General features: G+C 45.5%; 1 protein-coding gene across 1 annotated transcript in view; it reads right to left on the bottom strand.

Annotated features, from left to right (window-relative positions):
- Window positions 1-14,373, bottom strand: part of LOC142576596 (fatty acid synthase-like) — a 192,089-nt gene extending 177,716 nt beyond the window's left edge. The window contains exons 1-3 of the mRNA XM_075686790.1: window positions 14,240-14,373; window positions 10,757-11,083; window positions 7,433-7,633 (exon numbers count right to left, since the gene is read on the bottom strand). Of these exons, the coding sequence (XP_075542905.1) occupies window positions 7,433-7,633; window positions 10,757-11,083; window positions 14,240-14,372 (661 nt within the window). The 5' untranslated portion in view covers window position 14,373. The remainder of the gene's footprint in view (window positions 1-7,432; window positions 7,634-10,756; window positions 11,084-14,239) is intronic.
- Window positions 14,374-15,733: the final 1,360 nt, after the last annotated feature.

Genomic DNA, 15,733 nt, shown 5'->3' with positions numbered 1-15,733 from the left:
TTCCCCCACTCACTTGTCTCCAGCTTGCTTCTTGCCTACCTTGGCATTGAAGTCGCCCATCAGTATAGTGTATTTTGTTTTGACCTTACCCTTCGCCGATTCCACGTCCTCATAGAAGCTTTCGAATTCCTGGTCATCATGACTGGATGTAGGGGCGTAGACCTGTATGAACTTCACTTTGTACCTGTTATTAAGTTTCAGAAGACCTGCCACTCTCTCGTTAATGCTATAGATGTCCTGAATGTTACCAGCTATATCCTTATTAATCAGGAATCCGACTCCTAGTTCTCGTCTCTCCTCTAAGCCCCAGTAGCACAGGACGTGCCCGCTTTTGAGCATAGTATATGCTTCTTTCGTCCTCCTAACCTCACTGAGTCCTATTATATCCCATTTACTACCCTCTAATTCCTTCAATAACACTGCTAGAGTCGCCTCACTAGATAACGTTCCAACGTTAAACGTTGCCAGGTTCAGATTCCAATGGCGGCCTGTCCGAACAGGCCGCCATATTGAATTAGCAATGAGAAAAGTGCAAACACAATGTACAGTAGTCATGGGCGGCTTCAATGCAAAAGTGAGAAAAAAGCAGGCTCGTGAACAAGCAATTGGTAAATATGGCATTGTTTCTAGCAGAAATAGAGGAAAGATGTTAGTCGAATTCGCGGAGAGGAATGAGCTCCGGATAATGAATACTGTCTTCAGGAAGCGTAGCAACAGGAAGCCCTAAAGGTGAAATAAGAAATGAAACAGATTTAATACTCTCTGCCGATAGCAGCATAGTGCAGGACGTAGAAGTGCTAGGTAGGGTGAAGCGTAGTGACCATAGGTTAGTGAGGTCTAGCATTTGCCTCAATATGAAGCGAGGAAGTGTAGAATCAATCAAGAAGAAGCAGGCCAACGTAGACGCATTAAGGGTAAAAGCATAGCAATTCAGGATGGTGCTTGCAAACAAATATGCAGCTTCAGAATAGAGAGATGAAGATGACATAGAGATTGTGAATGAAACACTAACTAGGCTGGCTTTAAAAGCAGCACTTGAAGTGGGAGGTAAGACACCCGGCCAACCCGCAGGTAAGCTTTCCCAATTAGCCAGCGACCTTATAAAGAAGCGACAAAATATAAAATTGTCCAACTCAAGAGATCAGATAGAATTCGCACAATGGCCACAACTGATCAACAAGCAGAAAGTAAGGAATATTCGAAATGATAACGTGTGAAAGAGAAAAAAATGGACTGGGCATGAAATTAGCGAGAATAAAATTTGGCATAGCACAAGCCAGGATGTATGCACTGAAAGATAAGCGGAGTGTTGTCATCAGCCATTTAGAAGGTGTACTAAATGCAGCAGAACAATTCTGCACTGACCTGTACAGTACCTAGAGCAGCCACGCTACCTTCGTTCAAGTAGTAATGAACAGGATACAGACGTTCTTTCTGTAACTAACGATGAAGTTAGAAAGGCCTTGCAAGACATAACCCGAAGTAAGGTGGCAGGAGAAGATGGAATAAACGTCGATTTATTCAAAGATGGAGGATATATGCTTGAAAAGCTTGTGGTCCTTTATATGGAATCTCTCGCGACTGCAAGTGTTCGAAAGAACTGGAAGAATGCCAACTGCATACTTATCCACAAAAAAGAGAGACGTTAAAGAAATGAAAACAACAGGCCCATTAGCTTTCTTTGATTAATATGCAAAAGTTTCTCCAAGATGATTTCCAATAGAATGAGGGCAACACTTGGCTTCAGTCAACTATGAGAACAGGCTAGCTTCAGGAAGCGTTGCTCTGCATTGGATTCCATCCATGTCACGAATCAGATAATCGAGAAATCTGCAGAGTACCCTCTCTCTATGTCTTTTATCGGTTATGAAAAGGTTATTGATTTAGTAGAGATATGCAGCATTCATAGAAAGATTACGTAATCTAGGAGTCCAGGAGGCATACGTGAATATCTTGGGAAATATTTACATAGATTCCACAGCTACCTCGGTTCTCTACAAGAAAAGTAGAAAGATACCTATACAGAGAGTAGTCAGGCAAGGAGATGCAATCTCTCCAATGCTATTCTCTGTATGCTTAGAAGTATTCAAGGTATTAACCTGGGAAGGCTTAGAGTTGAGGGTCAACGGCGAATATTTCAGCAACCTTCGGTTTGCAGATTGTGACATTTCTCTGCTCAGCAACACTGGGGACAAACTGGAACAAATAACTGAGGACCTTAACAGAGGATGTTTAAGGATGGGGTTGAATATTAATATGCAGAACACGAAGGTAATGATGAACAGCCTGGCAGGGGTACAAGAGTTCAGCATCGCCAGTCGGCCTCTAGAGTCAGTGAAGGAAAATGTTTACCTAGGTCAATTATTCATAGGGGTTTCTGATCAGGAGGTAGAAATTTGCTGGACTAACAATTGGCTGGAGGGCATACGGCGGACATCGCCAGAACCGGACTGAGAGCTGACCAGTAGCAATGAAAAGGAAAGTGGACAATCACTGCATTTTAGCGGTGCTAACAAATTGGGCACAAAATTGGAGACTGATAAAGGAGCTCGAGAACAAGTTAAGCAGCTCGCAAGGAGCTGTGGAACGAAAAATCTTATGCATAACGTTAAGAGAAAGGAAAAGAGCGGTATAGATCAGCGAGGGAGCAGGAATAGCCGATATACTGATTGACATTAATAGAACAGAAAGGAGCTGTGCAGGCCACGTAATGAGAGGACGAATACCCGGTGGACCTTTAGAGTTACAGAATGTGTGCCAAGGGAAGGGAAGCGCGGTCAAAGTTGGCAGAAAAATAGGTGGGGTGATGAAATTAGGAAATTATTTAGCGTAAGTTGGAAGCAATTGGTGAAGAACAGGGCTCAATACACATCACTGCACTGGGAGAGGCCTTGGTCCGCCAGTGGACATAAGTGTAGGGTGATAATGATGATGATGAATTACTCGTTTTTTGCTTTCATTAAGGATCGTAATTTCCGTTTTCTCTGTCCTAAACTTAAGACCTAAATTTTTCGCTGCATAGGCACACATATTCTGAAATCTCTGTGAATATCTTGAATTCTCCGCTAATAGCAAGAAGTCGTCCTCATACATCACTCTTGGGAACTCCTGTTGCACCCTTTGTCCATTGCACGTTTAGGATAAATCAAGTCCTAATTATCTGTTTTCTAGTCGTCTTTCTATGCTCTGAACATAAAGCGTTAACAATGGAGACAAAGGACATTCTTGCTTCAGTCATTGGTGACCTTCCACCACTTCATTACCTTTTCAGCCTCTCCATACAGTTTATACTCGGTTGTCTATCTCCTTAAGCAGTTCCGCGAAATCATCACCTATGTCTCTGTGCTTGTGAATACCCCTTAACAATTACCTGTCAAAGTTGTCACAGGCTCGAAAGCTCCCTGCATCGTGGCCAGGTTTTGGCACCAAAAGTAAAGGCGAGAACCTGTTCGAAAGAAACACTAGGCTTCGTCGTCGGGGACGAACAAGCCTTGAGACGCAGACGCAATGGGTCAGCTCGTCTTCGGCTGTTCTCTTTCTCCTGCCCATGCATCCCATCCTGCGTGCCACACACGCTCCTCATTACAGTTTTCTCGTTCACTTTCAAGCGCCACCTTGTGTGACAGACGGCGCTGCCACAAGACTTGAAACAGGCGTTTTATCGATTTAGGCTCCCTTAATATCTAGAAATGTTATCCATATAGGTATATTCTGAGCGCATGATATCTCTGTGTGCTTACTGGAAACATATCCTCCACGCGTCTGCCTATTCTGAACCCATTCTCTGGTTCGCCCAGAACATCATTTTCCTCCACCCACTTCGAGAGTTCTAATGTTATGGCTTGCATTGACATTCTATATGTTACCGACGTTACCGTAACCCGCCCCTACGGGCTCTTCTTATCGTTATCACATTTGTCTTTGTAGATAAGGTTCATCTCTCTTTCACGCCATCCAACCGAGATTTTTTTGCTGTTAATGAATCGCTCTTTGACCGAGCTGTATTGCATATCATGAGGTCCCAGTCTGAGTTATAAGGGGTATTTTCTTCTGCTTTTTTCTCTGTAAAAGCATTCTATGCTAAATTTTGATGCCTCAGGCTTCTTTGTTGTCGCTGGATGTGTTTGGGTCTGAACTACTTATGCGTAATACTTAATACATTCTACTTGCCGCACTTATACATAATAACATCCCTCATGTAGCTCAACGCATCGTCTCCTTCGAAGATGTTATCTTCTTGATTCATTATAGCTGTTTGCGATTTTTAGTTGCAGCTCTGAGTGCTCTTAGAAGATTTTCAACTCATTTGAGGGCGCCTTTGTCTCTTTCGCGCGTGTTGTTCAGTCAAAGTTCACTTGTGCATTTATATTCTGTTGCACGAGCTCACTAGCAACCCTTTTCCTTTCTCGGTATATCTTAATCTAATCAGCACCTCCTCTTTGCGTTATCTGAAATTTTCGGCTTCTCGATGATCCTTAGAAGCCTGCTTACGCTCTTTCATAGCTTGCTTTATTTCTTTGTTCCACTACTACATGTGCTTGTTCCTCGTTCCAATCGAACATTTTTTTGCAGCGTCTGTTTTATCGCCTGCTGCATAACGTCTACCAGATCATTGAGGACCTGCTGCGCCATCTAGCGGCACTATTGCGAATTCCCCTCATTGCTTCCCAGATGCATGGCGCGTCGGTGTGTGAAAACACTGGGAATTGTTCCCTCTCTGCTCACGAGTATCTCTAGCCCAGCTCTAAAGCGTCCGGCTGATGTGCTTTAGCAACACGTGCGACGTAGCTTTGATTCAGTCCAGCACCCAAAGAAATTATTAAAGATCTCATTTTCATCCAAGAGCTGCGTAAAAGGGATTACATTCATGTACATATTACTCAGAAGGTTGCGCAACAATGGCTATCGCATTAACTTATCCGTACACTTAGCAAGCCTCCCTCGGTTAGAGTGTACGCTGATAATTGCATTGCATTAGTTAATGTACAATTATTACTTTTCTTCCCAGTGCTTATCTTCAAAGCGACATACACTTGCAACAGGCGCGGCATTTGGTCAAAATTTCTGAATTTGAATTCTCTCTTTCCACCGTAAGCGCATAAATCTAATTTTTCTTTCTTAGTGCATTTTTTTATATCCGGAGCTACATGAAATATTATCATGTTGTAGAGATAGTGAATACACAACCGCTGCTAACACTGGGGATTAGGAAACACGCTACGCTGAAAGCTGGATGATGACGGCGAACAGAGTCCTAGGTGGTAGAAATCTAACTCATGGAATAAGTTGGCTCGCTATTTTACATCTATCGCTCTCCGTCCCGGATAATGAGTCATGCTTGCATATGTGCGAGAACAAACACCACTATTCGCGTCGCACGAGCAAGCTGGGTCTTCAAAACGCTGTCTCTTTAGAATCGGTGACGACAATGAACAAAGTTCGGACACAATAATATATGCGGATTTCACATACTGTGGCAATCGATGTTAGCGAAACTTTCCCTGCTGTTCGCGCTGATTGACGATAATCAGCAGTGATGTTTACAGCGCATGCTCAATTTCTTCAACTTTTTGTCTAACACGAGAGTGGTGAGTAGATAGTAAACGTTACCTGGTGTGCACCACTATGGTTTGTCTCCAGTACACACATGGGGAGCTGTTTGTTATAGGCGTTATTGTGGGTCATACTTCACAATCACTGAGAGGGTCGAGCAGAGTGATCGCCTCACGTAGTACTTCACATCGGGGCAGAAGTATTAAACTTTAATTGAATTTGGGAACTGTACGTGCCAAAACCGCAATCGGATTATGAGGCACACCCTAGTGGCGGATTCCGGAATAATTTCGATACCGCGTGAACGTGTCCCTAAATCTAAATGTACGAGCATGATTTATTTCTCCCCGTCAAAGTGTGGTTGCCGTGGTCCCGATCAAACCCGTGAGCTCGAGCAATGCCATAGCCACAAAGCTACCACGGTGGGCACAAAAGTGTTGATTTGACGTGTGACTGCTTCCGTAGTATCGCCTATAGCCTACGATTTGCTTTAATGCGGCTCTACTGCTGCACGCCCTGCGTAAGTTGCCTGCTTGAAAAATTTGCATGGTCCTTTTCTGAAATAGCAGAAACGTTCCGTAGCATACCTTAAACCTAAATTTGTACCGTTTGCCCGCAAGCGCGGTCGGGACTATAGTCGTAGCGTTTCCTTGCCTTCTCAAGTCACCTTTCCTCACTCCCTCCCTCCTCCCCTTTGTATGGAAACTGCTACAGAGTATTGACGATGCTGGTACTCACTCGTTTCACGAGCGCGTCGGTTCTACTCATTTGTGCCTCCTTTCCCCACTGCTCTCTGCCATTCTATCTAGCTTCCCTCTGGACTTGCACGTTAGCAGAAAGGTAAGCGCTCCAATTTCTGCAATGTTTTTGCGGGGATCACAGCTGCCAAGAGGATAAAGCGGGGGCATTGAGAGACCTAAAGAAGGCATTGTGCGCATTCGTAGTGGTGCAAAGGTTCCGGCATCCTAAATTCAATGAATTATACAGACAACCGACTTAAGAAACTAAAGCTAAATCCACGCAACGTCAGTTAAGAAAACATGTATACGGCATACACGAATAGACTGAGAAATCAAATTAGAAGTTCCAAGGGAACTATTTTGACGCAAGAATTAAATTCGCGCAGGGTAGCGTCAACGCAACGTGGAGAAATAGAAGCACTGCTCAAAACACGTGCAGTGTAAATGCCATAGGTGGTACCTTTGTTAATGTCACAATCAAAAGTGACGCTTCTGCAATAGCTGACAGCTTCAATAGTAACTTTGGAACAATGAATTCTAATGTGACTACGACCCATGCATATAATCTGTAATCAGGCTCGACATCAAACAGTAGCCTTTGCTCTTTCTTTCTTTAACCTACTGACCCAAAAGAGGCTCATCTGTGCTTATTTAATGCCACGTACAACACCAATAGATTACACAATGCTTTAGGAGGTCATTTCACTGTGTTATTGACTAGCAGACGGCATATTATGGAAGTAACCATGAACACTAGATACGCGCTGTCAAAAACTTCGTTTAGTATACTTCTATCACCGGCACAAATATTCTTCTGATTTATGCTATATTTTTTAAGCGAAAGTTCCCAACTATTTTTTACCCGTGGTAACACTGATTAATTGCATGAGTGATGGATAAGAGAATGAAGTGTGAGTGCTTGAAACACTCAGTGGTATTCACCTGTCGGGCTACGATATAAATATGGTGGTGGCTCCCACCGTCACACAAGACACTACATAACATAATCACAAGCGTGCCAAACACGGTGATTTCAAGTGGAACGTTAAAACCCCCATTAAATGCACTAGTATTTGGCCGAATGGCACAAGACAGAATTGTATGACGGTCACTTATAAATAGGAAGAAGGGGAGCGTACCATGAGCGTCGAATGGCTTGCACATCCCGTCCGGTGACAGCATGCCGAAACGGAGGAAGCTTAGCGATGTACGAGGCGTGAGCGAAACCGCACTGCCGCCTACAATGGCTGCCTCGCACTGGCCGGAACGCATTGCCAGCACGGCGTGGTTTAGGGCTGACAATGTCGATGAACAGGCTGTATCAATCGTGATGCTTGGGCCTAGAAATGTTGAGCAGAACACAACGCGAGGGGTGAAGTCGGATCTCGTAATTTCGCCTAGTAGATGTATGAACAGTTCATATTTGCTGCTTCAGATAATTCCCAGTAGAAACAAGACCTCCTAATGTCTACCCTCAATATAAATTTAGTAGCACTGAAAGGCTGTCATGCTTTGAGCTGCTACACTACATGCGTAGACATTATGCCTCAACGAAAGGTCGTGGCCTCGACTCCCAACAAAAGTCTTTCCTTATTTCAGTGTGACTTAATCAGCTTAACCATAAATAACATAAAATGTCGGCTGTCCGACTTTTACCAAAGGTCGTGTTTCAAGTGCTTTACTTAATTCTATCTTAATTAACTGTGGCTGAATTCACTTCACCTTAACACTTAACACAAGCTCGACTACCGCCAAAGGGCGTGTGTTTGATTGCCTTGGTGAACTCTATCTTAATTAACTGTGGTATAATTACCACCACCGTAATTAACACCAAAGTTCGTGTGTTCGACTCCCATCAAAGTTCGAGGGTTCGTAGCGCTTTTGTACGATCGTGTGGTCACGCCGTCAACGCTGCAATTTCCGCCTCATGAGCCATTTATTGCTTTAGCATTTAGAGTTCCTATCACAGTTAGAAACACATATGTGTGTATCGCGAGCATAGTACACACTGGTAAGTCGTACACCGCTTCAGTTTTCACTGAAGACGCTTTTTAGATGCCAGACAAGGAACTAGTTTACTAGCAGCGCCATTGGCTTAACTTTCAGTCTTCTGCTGAAGGCACATTAAACAATTATATGACTGTAATATTAACCCCAATGTATTTGCATGGCTAAAGGATTTCCTCTTTAACAGGAGCCAGTATGTAAGCGCTAACGAACTTACGTCCAGACCTTGTTCCGTAACATCCAATGTACCGCAAGGATCGGTGTTCGGTTGCTTGGTTTTTCTCATCTATATTAGTGACCTTCCCGACTGTATCTCTAATTCAGCCATTAGGTTGTTCGCGGATGATTGTACCATCTATCGCAAAATAACTAACCTTAGTGATTCCCGTATGCTACGGGCCGACCCGGGTGGTGAATCCAAATGGTGCAAAAAATGCCTAATGCAGCTTAGCAAAACTAAATGCAAAAGTATGCGCGTCTCCTGTAGCTCTACCTCTTGTGATATAATCCCATATTCTATTAATGGTTCTGACCGGTCGGTTGCTAACTTCTATAAATATTTTGGCCTCTGTATTACCAGCAACCTTTCATGGAATATGCATGTTGAATATGTCACTGACAATGATAACCGAAGGTTTGGCTTTTTGAGACGAAAATTTGGATAAGCACCCACCTCACTAAAGCCAACTGCATACAAAACACTTGTCCGTCCAAAACTGGAATATGTTTGTGCCATATGGGACCCTGCTCATGCCAATCGTACCATTTGCCTTGAAAGCATTGCGAACAGCGCCGCCCATTTTATTTACTGAAATTATTCACGCCCTTCTAGCGTGCTTATAGAACATCCTTATAGCGTCCTGATAAATCTACCTGACCTCTAGTTTCGCCGCGAAAACTCTCGTCGCTGTCTTTTTCACAGAATAAGTTACTTTCGCCCTCCTCTTAAAGAAAACCTTTCCCCACACCAAGTTACATATTGCCTCGCATCGTTTAGCAACACAGAATTGAAGTGCCGTCTTGTCGAACTAATTTGTGCCATTATTTTTTTTTCAAAGAACGGACGATGAATGGAACCGCCTTTCCGCCTCCACAGACTCAATTTATGACATCACTAACTGCAAGATCACCGTTCAAAGTGCCTTATCGCTTAATTTTTTATTCTTGTCCAGGGGCGCTATAACATAAAATTATTCCAATGTGTTTTTATTCCAGTTTCTTGACGTCAAATTTAAGCAACCGCAGATGCGAGCATGGGGTGGCTATCCGGAGCATTGTCACAACAGCCCAATCAAACGCCCTCCTTGTTCAAAGGAGGTCGCTTTTGTTTGTTTTCAAAACAAATGACATGCCTACATAGAGCGGTTTTTCTTACCTGATTGGCTGGTGACAAAAGGCGAGGAGCACGCTCCAGTGGATAGGGTATTGATGGGGCCGAGCAAGCACAGTGAAAATAGATAACCAGATAAAAAGTGTGGTGCAGACGTCTGCGATCGGTCCGCTTCCCCCTGCCTTTTTCGACCAGCTTGCGGTGGCGGGACAAAAATCGTGGCGGCGGGTCGAAAATCGCGGTGGCGCGCAACGGAAGGTTAAGAATGCCTTAGTAAAGAAGAGTTGGCAGAGCGACGTTGTAAACATGCCGAAAGGGCTCGATAACACGGCCACGCAAAAAGTTTTATTATGCACAAATAAATCCATGCTCTCCGGCTTGTGCGAGTAGCCAGTGCCTGAGCAATCGGTGGGTAGCCACCTTCTATTTGTTTTGGTACGGGGCAGTCTCTGGCTATTCAGAAAGGAATTCCGTTTTGTTAGGCATATTAATATATCTTTCACGCGTACACGTCACTTGCACGAGATGAGTTTTCCCGGTTTTTTGACGTCGCGTGATAGACAGGCGAAGTGGGCGCAGCACGAGAACATTTTACCAATAGCAGAGAGCTAATGGAGAAAAAGAATGGAGTCAGAAATAAATATTTTTCCTTTGTATGGTCTAAGCATGCATAATCAGTGTGTACTCGTCATATCGGATGTGGAGCTGTCGCGGTTTTTGTGACGCCGCTTTATAGACAGGCGAAGTGGGGGTGGCTCAAAGAAGCTTTTTACCAATCGCGGAGGGCTCACTGCAGAATTGGAATAGAAAAGTTGGGAATATCTTCACGTTACAGCGCCCCTGTAATGCAAATATTGTATACTTTCACCACTCCTTTCTGTTGTGCCTACTAGGCCTTGGAAATTATAAAATAAATAAATAAATAAGTAAGTAAATAGATAAATACATAAATAAATAAATAAATATGTAGCCTACTTATGTCTTGATCTTGAATGCAATGTTGCACTGCAATGTTGCAGCAATATTTTGCGCGTCAGTCTGCGTAAGCGCGTTTTCTTGTGTATCCTGCTCAATCAGCTACAGAGCAACCTCAGACCCGCCTCGGTTGAACTGCTTGCATGCGTACCATTGAAATCCAGTGAGTAAGAGATGCGGTTGGACAACATGGCTCGGTTGCTTCCGGCTAAGCCGTAACCATCAATATTATCCGTGTTAATGCCGAACGCTTCGTCAGAATCACAGGTGCCACAGCCAACAAAGACTCCCACGTTGCGACCCCGCAGCGTCGCCGGGTCATAACCGGCGTCGATGATGGCCTCGTACGAGGTCTCTAGCAGCAGCCGCATCTGCGGGTCCATCAGGTGCGCCTGTTTGTGGTTCACGCCAAAGAAGCTGGCGTCGAACCGCGAGATGTCTCGAATTGTGCCCATTCTTCCTGGCAAGCCCAGAAGACCTGTAATTGAAGCGGTTATGAAATTTAAAGGTGCATATGTGTTTTGTGTAGGCGAACCGTACCGTAATGGCACTTTGTTATTTGTGGAGATTAATCAGTGTCACTGTCACGCTGAGCCCGCGCACATGGGCTCACGTAAAACTGTTACAGCACCGCTACCCGCCTGTTCACGAAAACACTTACGGCAGGACGTTCCGCACTGCGAACGCATGAACAAACACGAAATGCTGTGGTGCCATCTCGTACATACAAATCAATGGAATTTCACTGCGACGATCTTATCATTACGAAGGACAAGCGGCGCCAAATTGAATAGCCAAACCAATGAATTGCGACGAAGCATTACTGATACTACATCCCCAAAATGCATTCCCCGAAGTAAGAGTTGATGATATACCAATCCTTCTCGCCTTCGCGCTCTGACGATAAAGAGCAAGCAGGAATGACGAGTTCAAATCAAAGCGGCTGGCCTAAGTGTGGTGGCCAGAAGTGGGCAGGCGGCACGTGGCTCTCAGCAAAGCAGCAATTCCTGTCGTCAACAGGTGGCACAGGCGCGGCTTGTTAGGCTGCCTGCTTTCATCTTAAACCGCAGTAGCTCATTGTTGCGACGCGGAACCTCCTGGTCTTTCGGCGTCTTCCGTCGAGGCAGTTTGTTTAGAACAACTTCAATGCATGCTGAAGACAGAAGCGATAAGAAGCGAATATGGAATAGCTTCGGCAAAGTTACTTCCAGAAAACATAACATTGATGCAACTAACAGATTTAAATTTTCTGTGCAATCCCAAGACTGCATTTTTTTGGCTGAAAGGCGAAAACCAGACGAGGAAACATAGAAAACAAAGAATGCACTATTCGCAGCTTCACTGCAGGACATAATAGGCTCTGACCTGGTGCTTTGTTTTCTTATTGTGTTTTCACGTCTCGTGTTTCCTGAGCTTTATAGCAGACCTATGCAACTGAATTTACAATCTATCACGCTCTGTGTTTGTATCTTTCTGTAGGTACAAGAATAATAAAACAGCTCACACACCCTATCCCCAACCAGTGCTATTTGATATGTGCAGGACCTGTAGAGGTGGACAAGGCTTTTGATAGACTGTCGGTACTGTGCGTACTTCCTTCTGAACAGACGTTCATCGTTCGGGTTCACACCCACGTTTTGAATGGATGGATGTTGTTAAGGAAGGAACATGATTTATTGAATCATGCACGTGGTCCCAGGCCATCGGTGCAGAGAGTATGAAGTGAATGGCTCTACGCAAAATAAGAGTGTAAATCAAATGGGCATGCGCGGGCGAGAAAAACTTAAGAAAAACGTTGAAAAAATGGGAAAGAAAGTCTCCAGACAGAGTGAAAGTAGATTCATAGCATCCTACTACTACTGGCTACTTGTCCCTCTACACTTTTTGGCCTCTCTATACACTTACTTCACTTGGCAAGGCTTAAAAAAAGAAAAAGAAATCAGCAAGGAATAGCACCTTCTGGCCGCTTTACATTCTGTATGTTACGTGTCCCGAGTGGGAGGTAATCGCAATACATCTCCTACACGTTGTGCTTGCATTTGTACATTCCCTGCAAACGTTGCTTCATTTTAAGCAGAGCGGCGATGGGCGCCGACCTTACTGCGCGCTCGCCCTGCATGCCGCGTGATTAGGCCCGTCGAAGTCCCAACAGCAGCGCCACCGCTACCGACAACATTTGCTGCTACGCTCCGCCGGTCGCCTGTTCTTCAACTTTTCCTTCTAGCTGCCATAGCCTAAGCGCTACCATGTTTCCTTTACGCTAGCAACGTAAGCTCGCCAAGTTACCATACGTACATCCGAGATGAAAAGTATGCGGACAAAGGGTTCTGAAAGAAACCTGCATTTCCTGGATTGCTTGGCACGCAACCTGAAACTTTAGACTGCGGTTCAGATTTCGCGTTTCAAATATTGCAGTGAGCTCGTGAGATTCAATTATTAGGGCTGAGTTAGCAATAATGTCGATTTTCTTTCAGAATTATACATCCACAAGGTTTTGTACTGCGGGAGTACGTAACCCAGTGTTTGCTTCACTAAACTGGGATTTGGCACGATTTGTACGCATTCTTTATTGCCAACAAAAATAATTTGCAAACGCTATACTGATCTTCATATTGTTCATGAGTAAGAAAAGGTTGCGTAGAGAATACTGCCATGAGTCATGAGTTACACGTAAGTGTAACTGGCCGGCTCTTGATATCGATGGTGTTTGTCTGCGGTCGCGAAGCAAGCAAACCATAAAGGTGAAGAAAATCGCGCGTCGGGGATAGTACGAAGGAACGCACTCAGTTCGCGGCCATGTACCGCCACCTTGAGGAATGGGTAGGGCACTTTGAGTGGAGGAGGAAGGTAGGCGGATGCGTGATGGGTTGACCTACTCTGGCACTTGCTGCTGATTTTCTTTGCGGTGTATACTTAGTAGGTTCGTCTCGCTGTAACATCGGCTCCACGCGCCCTACGCTGGTGTGCGAGTGAAAGCGTGCGACGGGTGTACGACGATGGCGGTTCAATAACTCTTCCGCGAGGGGAGGGAGCGTGCCGTTTTCCGGCGTTCGCATTGAACCATGCCACCGGGGGAGGGGATGGAGTGGGGGCGTTGTACTTCGGCCGCGCACGGTGGTGGGCGCTTTATGGCGAAAGTGATATGCTTTGCGGACACAATGTAAGTGTACCGACGGCTCGTAGTTTTCCGTGTGCTGTGTTCTCACCGCAGAGTTTGCGTTGAAGCGATAGAACGACGAACGTCACTTCGCTCGCTGCTGCTGCTGCGATTCCTCACTCCAGCCTTTTGACAACGAGTGTCCGCGGTCAATGTTTACAAAGGGGGGTTCTGCACGGGCGGCTGCTGCATGTGGCGCGCATGCACGAGCCCTGTCTTGAATACGATTTGTGATGCGGACAGTCAAGGCGCACGGAGGGCCGATAGCGTCACGTACGCTTCAGCACCCGTACGCTTGCGCGTCAACCGCATTCAGGAAGAGAAGTCTATCGATTTTTTTAATTATTATGATCGAATAACGCATAATTCCTGCATATGTGCACATTCCGGACATAGCTAGCCATTGTGATTTCATTAAAGCGGACTGTATGCAAATGACGCTATAGTGTTATTGCATATGCAACTAAGCAGACGTACCCCTAGGCCAACGAGCCTCGTCATCCGTGATGAAGTCTACATTCCCATACAGCTTCTCCTTGAACTCGACCAGGTGGTCAGCTTGCGGGAAGCGAGCCGATAAACCGGTGATCACAATATCCTCGTCTTTCATGGCTACCTGCAAAGGCAGAGGACATTTCAGATATATTCTAGTAAATCTGAGTCTTTATTGCAGATATGAATATACATACACATGGCTTGCAAGAAAGAAACAAAGTGGCGTGATTTTGTCCAGATGCTCTTGTACTGAACAATAAAAATTCAAGTTCTCACGCGGTATCGACGATATGCGAAGCATTTTCGAGGTACATTACTACCGAGCATCTTTTAGGTTCTGCAAAGTGATCCTCAGATGGATGAATGTGTTAGTGCAATGTGAGTAATTGCGTTTGTGACGGAGTCAGCAAGACGACAACGATATTGACGATGACAGTATGACGGTGATGGCCTAATGGCTGATCTGTTGCGTGGAATAAAATCTACGACGAACACCCTGGAGGTCACTTCCCCGCATGCGAAGAAATACATTAAACTCTTTTGGTTGGCGTAGTGGCCGTACATACAGGGGCCTCAAATAACGATGCTCAATCGTCGGGGTTTGCTTCAAGATTGAATGTTAATTTTACAAAAGATGTTTCGCAGGGGAGGAACGAATACAGAAAATCCAACTGCTCCGTTGGCCACATCGACGCTTTCTTCCCACTCAGAGGCACCGGCGATTCGCACTCAACAGGTGGTTCGCAGAAAACACGGCAGCCTGGATCATGTTGCGGGACGGGGCGCCGGCTGGGACGCTAGCCCCGCAGGTCCCCGTTCGTCCGTTCGCCGGCCGCCACCTACGGGTGCCACGAACGCCTGGAGGTCGCTCGCAATTCTCAACAACCTCCTACGCACTGAGCCTGGGCTCATTCCACCCGTAATTCTGCACCAGTCACTGTTTTCGGTCGGACTCGGCCGTCCCTTCCAGAGAACGTTTCGATAGCCCAGCACAGCTTCTGCTCTTGTCGGGCAACCTTCGCCTTCCCGGGGAGGACAATGTCGCCTTCCTTTTGTTCCTCTCCTTGTGCTGAGCGGTAACATCGGCAGAGCGAAGTTCTAGCAAGCACTTGTGCCTGCATCTTCTCCAGAAAGAATCCGCTACTGTCAAACGATGTTGCCAGCGCCTTCTGAGCAAAGCCTTCGTAGATTATGTGGAGATAGTTTCTGTGGTGTTAGGCAAACTTGTTATTAGACACCCTATGAGAAAATGCGATGGCGATAAGCCCAGACCACACGTACGCCTGCAGACGCGCGCAAACTCGTATCTACGCGCCTTGGGCCCGCCGCACGTTGCGAGGAATGGCGGATTGCGTACAAAAGAGAATTGCTAGAGCGCGCACTCACTGAGCTCACTGATAGACGCCTTGACAGGTGGCACTTCGCACTTTGTTGTGGACGGTGTTTCAGGTGCTTCAAATCTATAAATGTAAGCGT

The sequence above is a fragment of the Dermacentor variabilis genome, chromosome 3 (genome assembly GCF_050947875.1).
Source record: "Dermacentor variabilis isolate Ectoservices chromosome 3, ASM5094787v1, whole genome shotgun sequence".
In the NCBI taxonomy this organism is placed as follows: domain Eukaryota; kingdom Metazoa; phylum Arthropoda; class Arachnida; order Ixodida; family Ixodidae; genus Dermacentor; species Dermacentor variabilis.
This window is presented reverse-complemented; position numbering and strand designations above follow the sequence as displayed.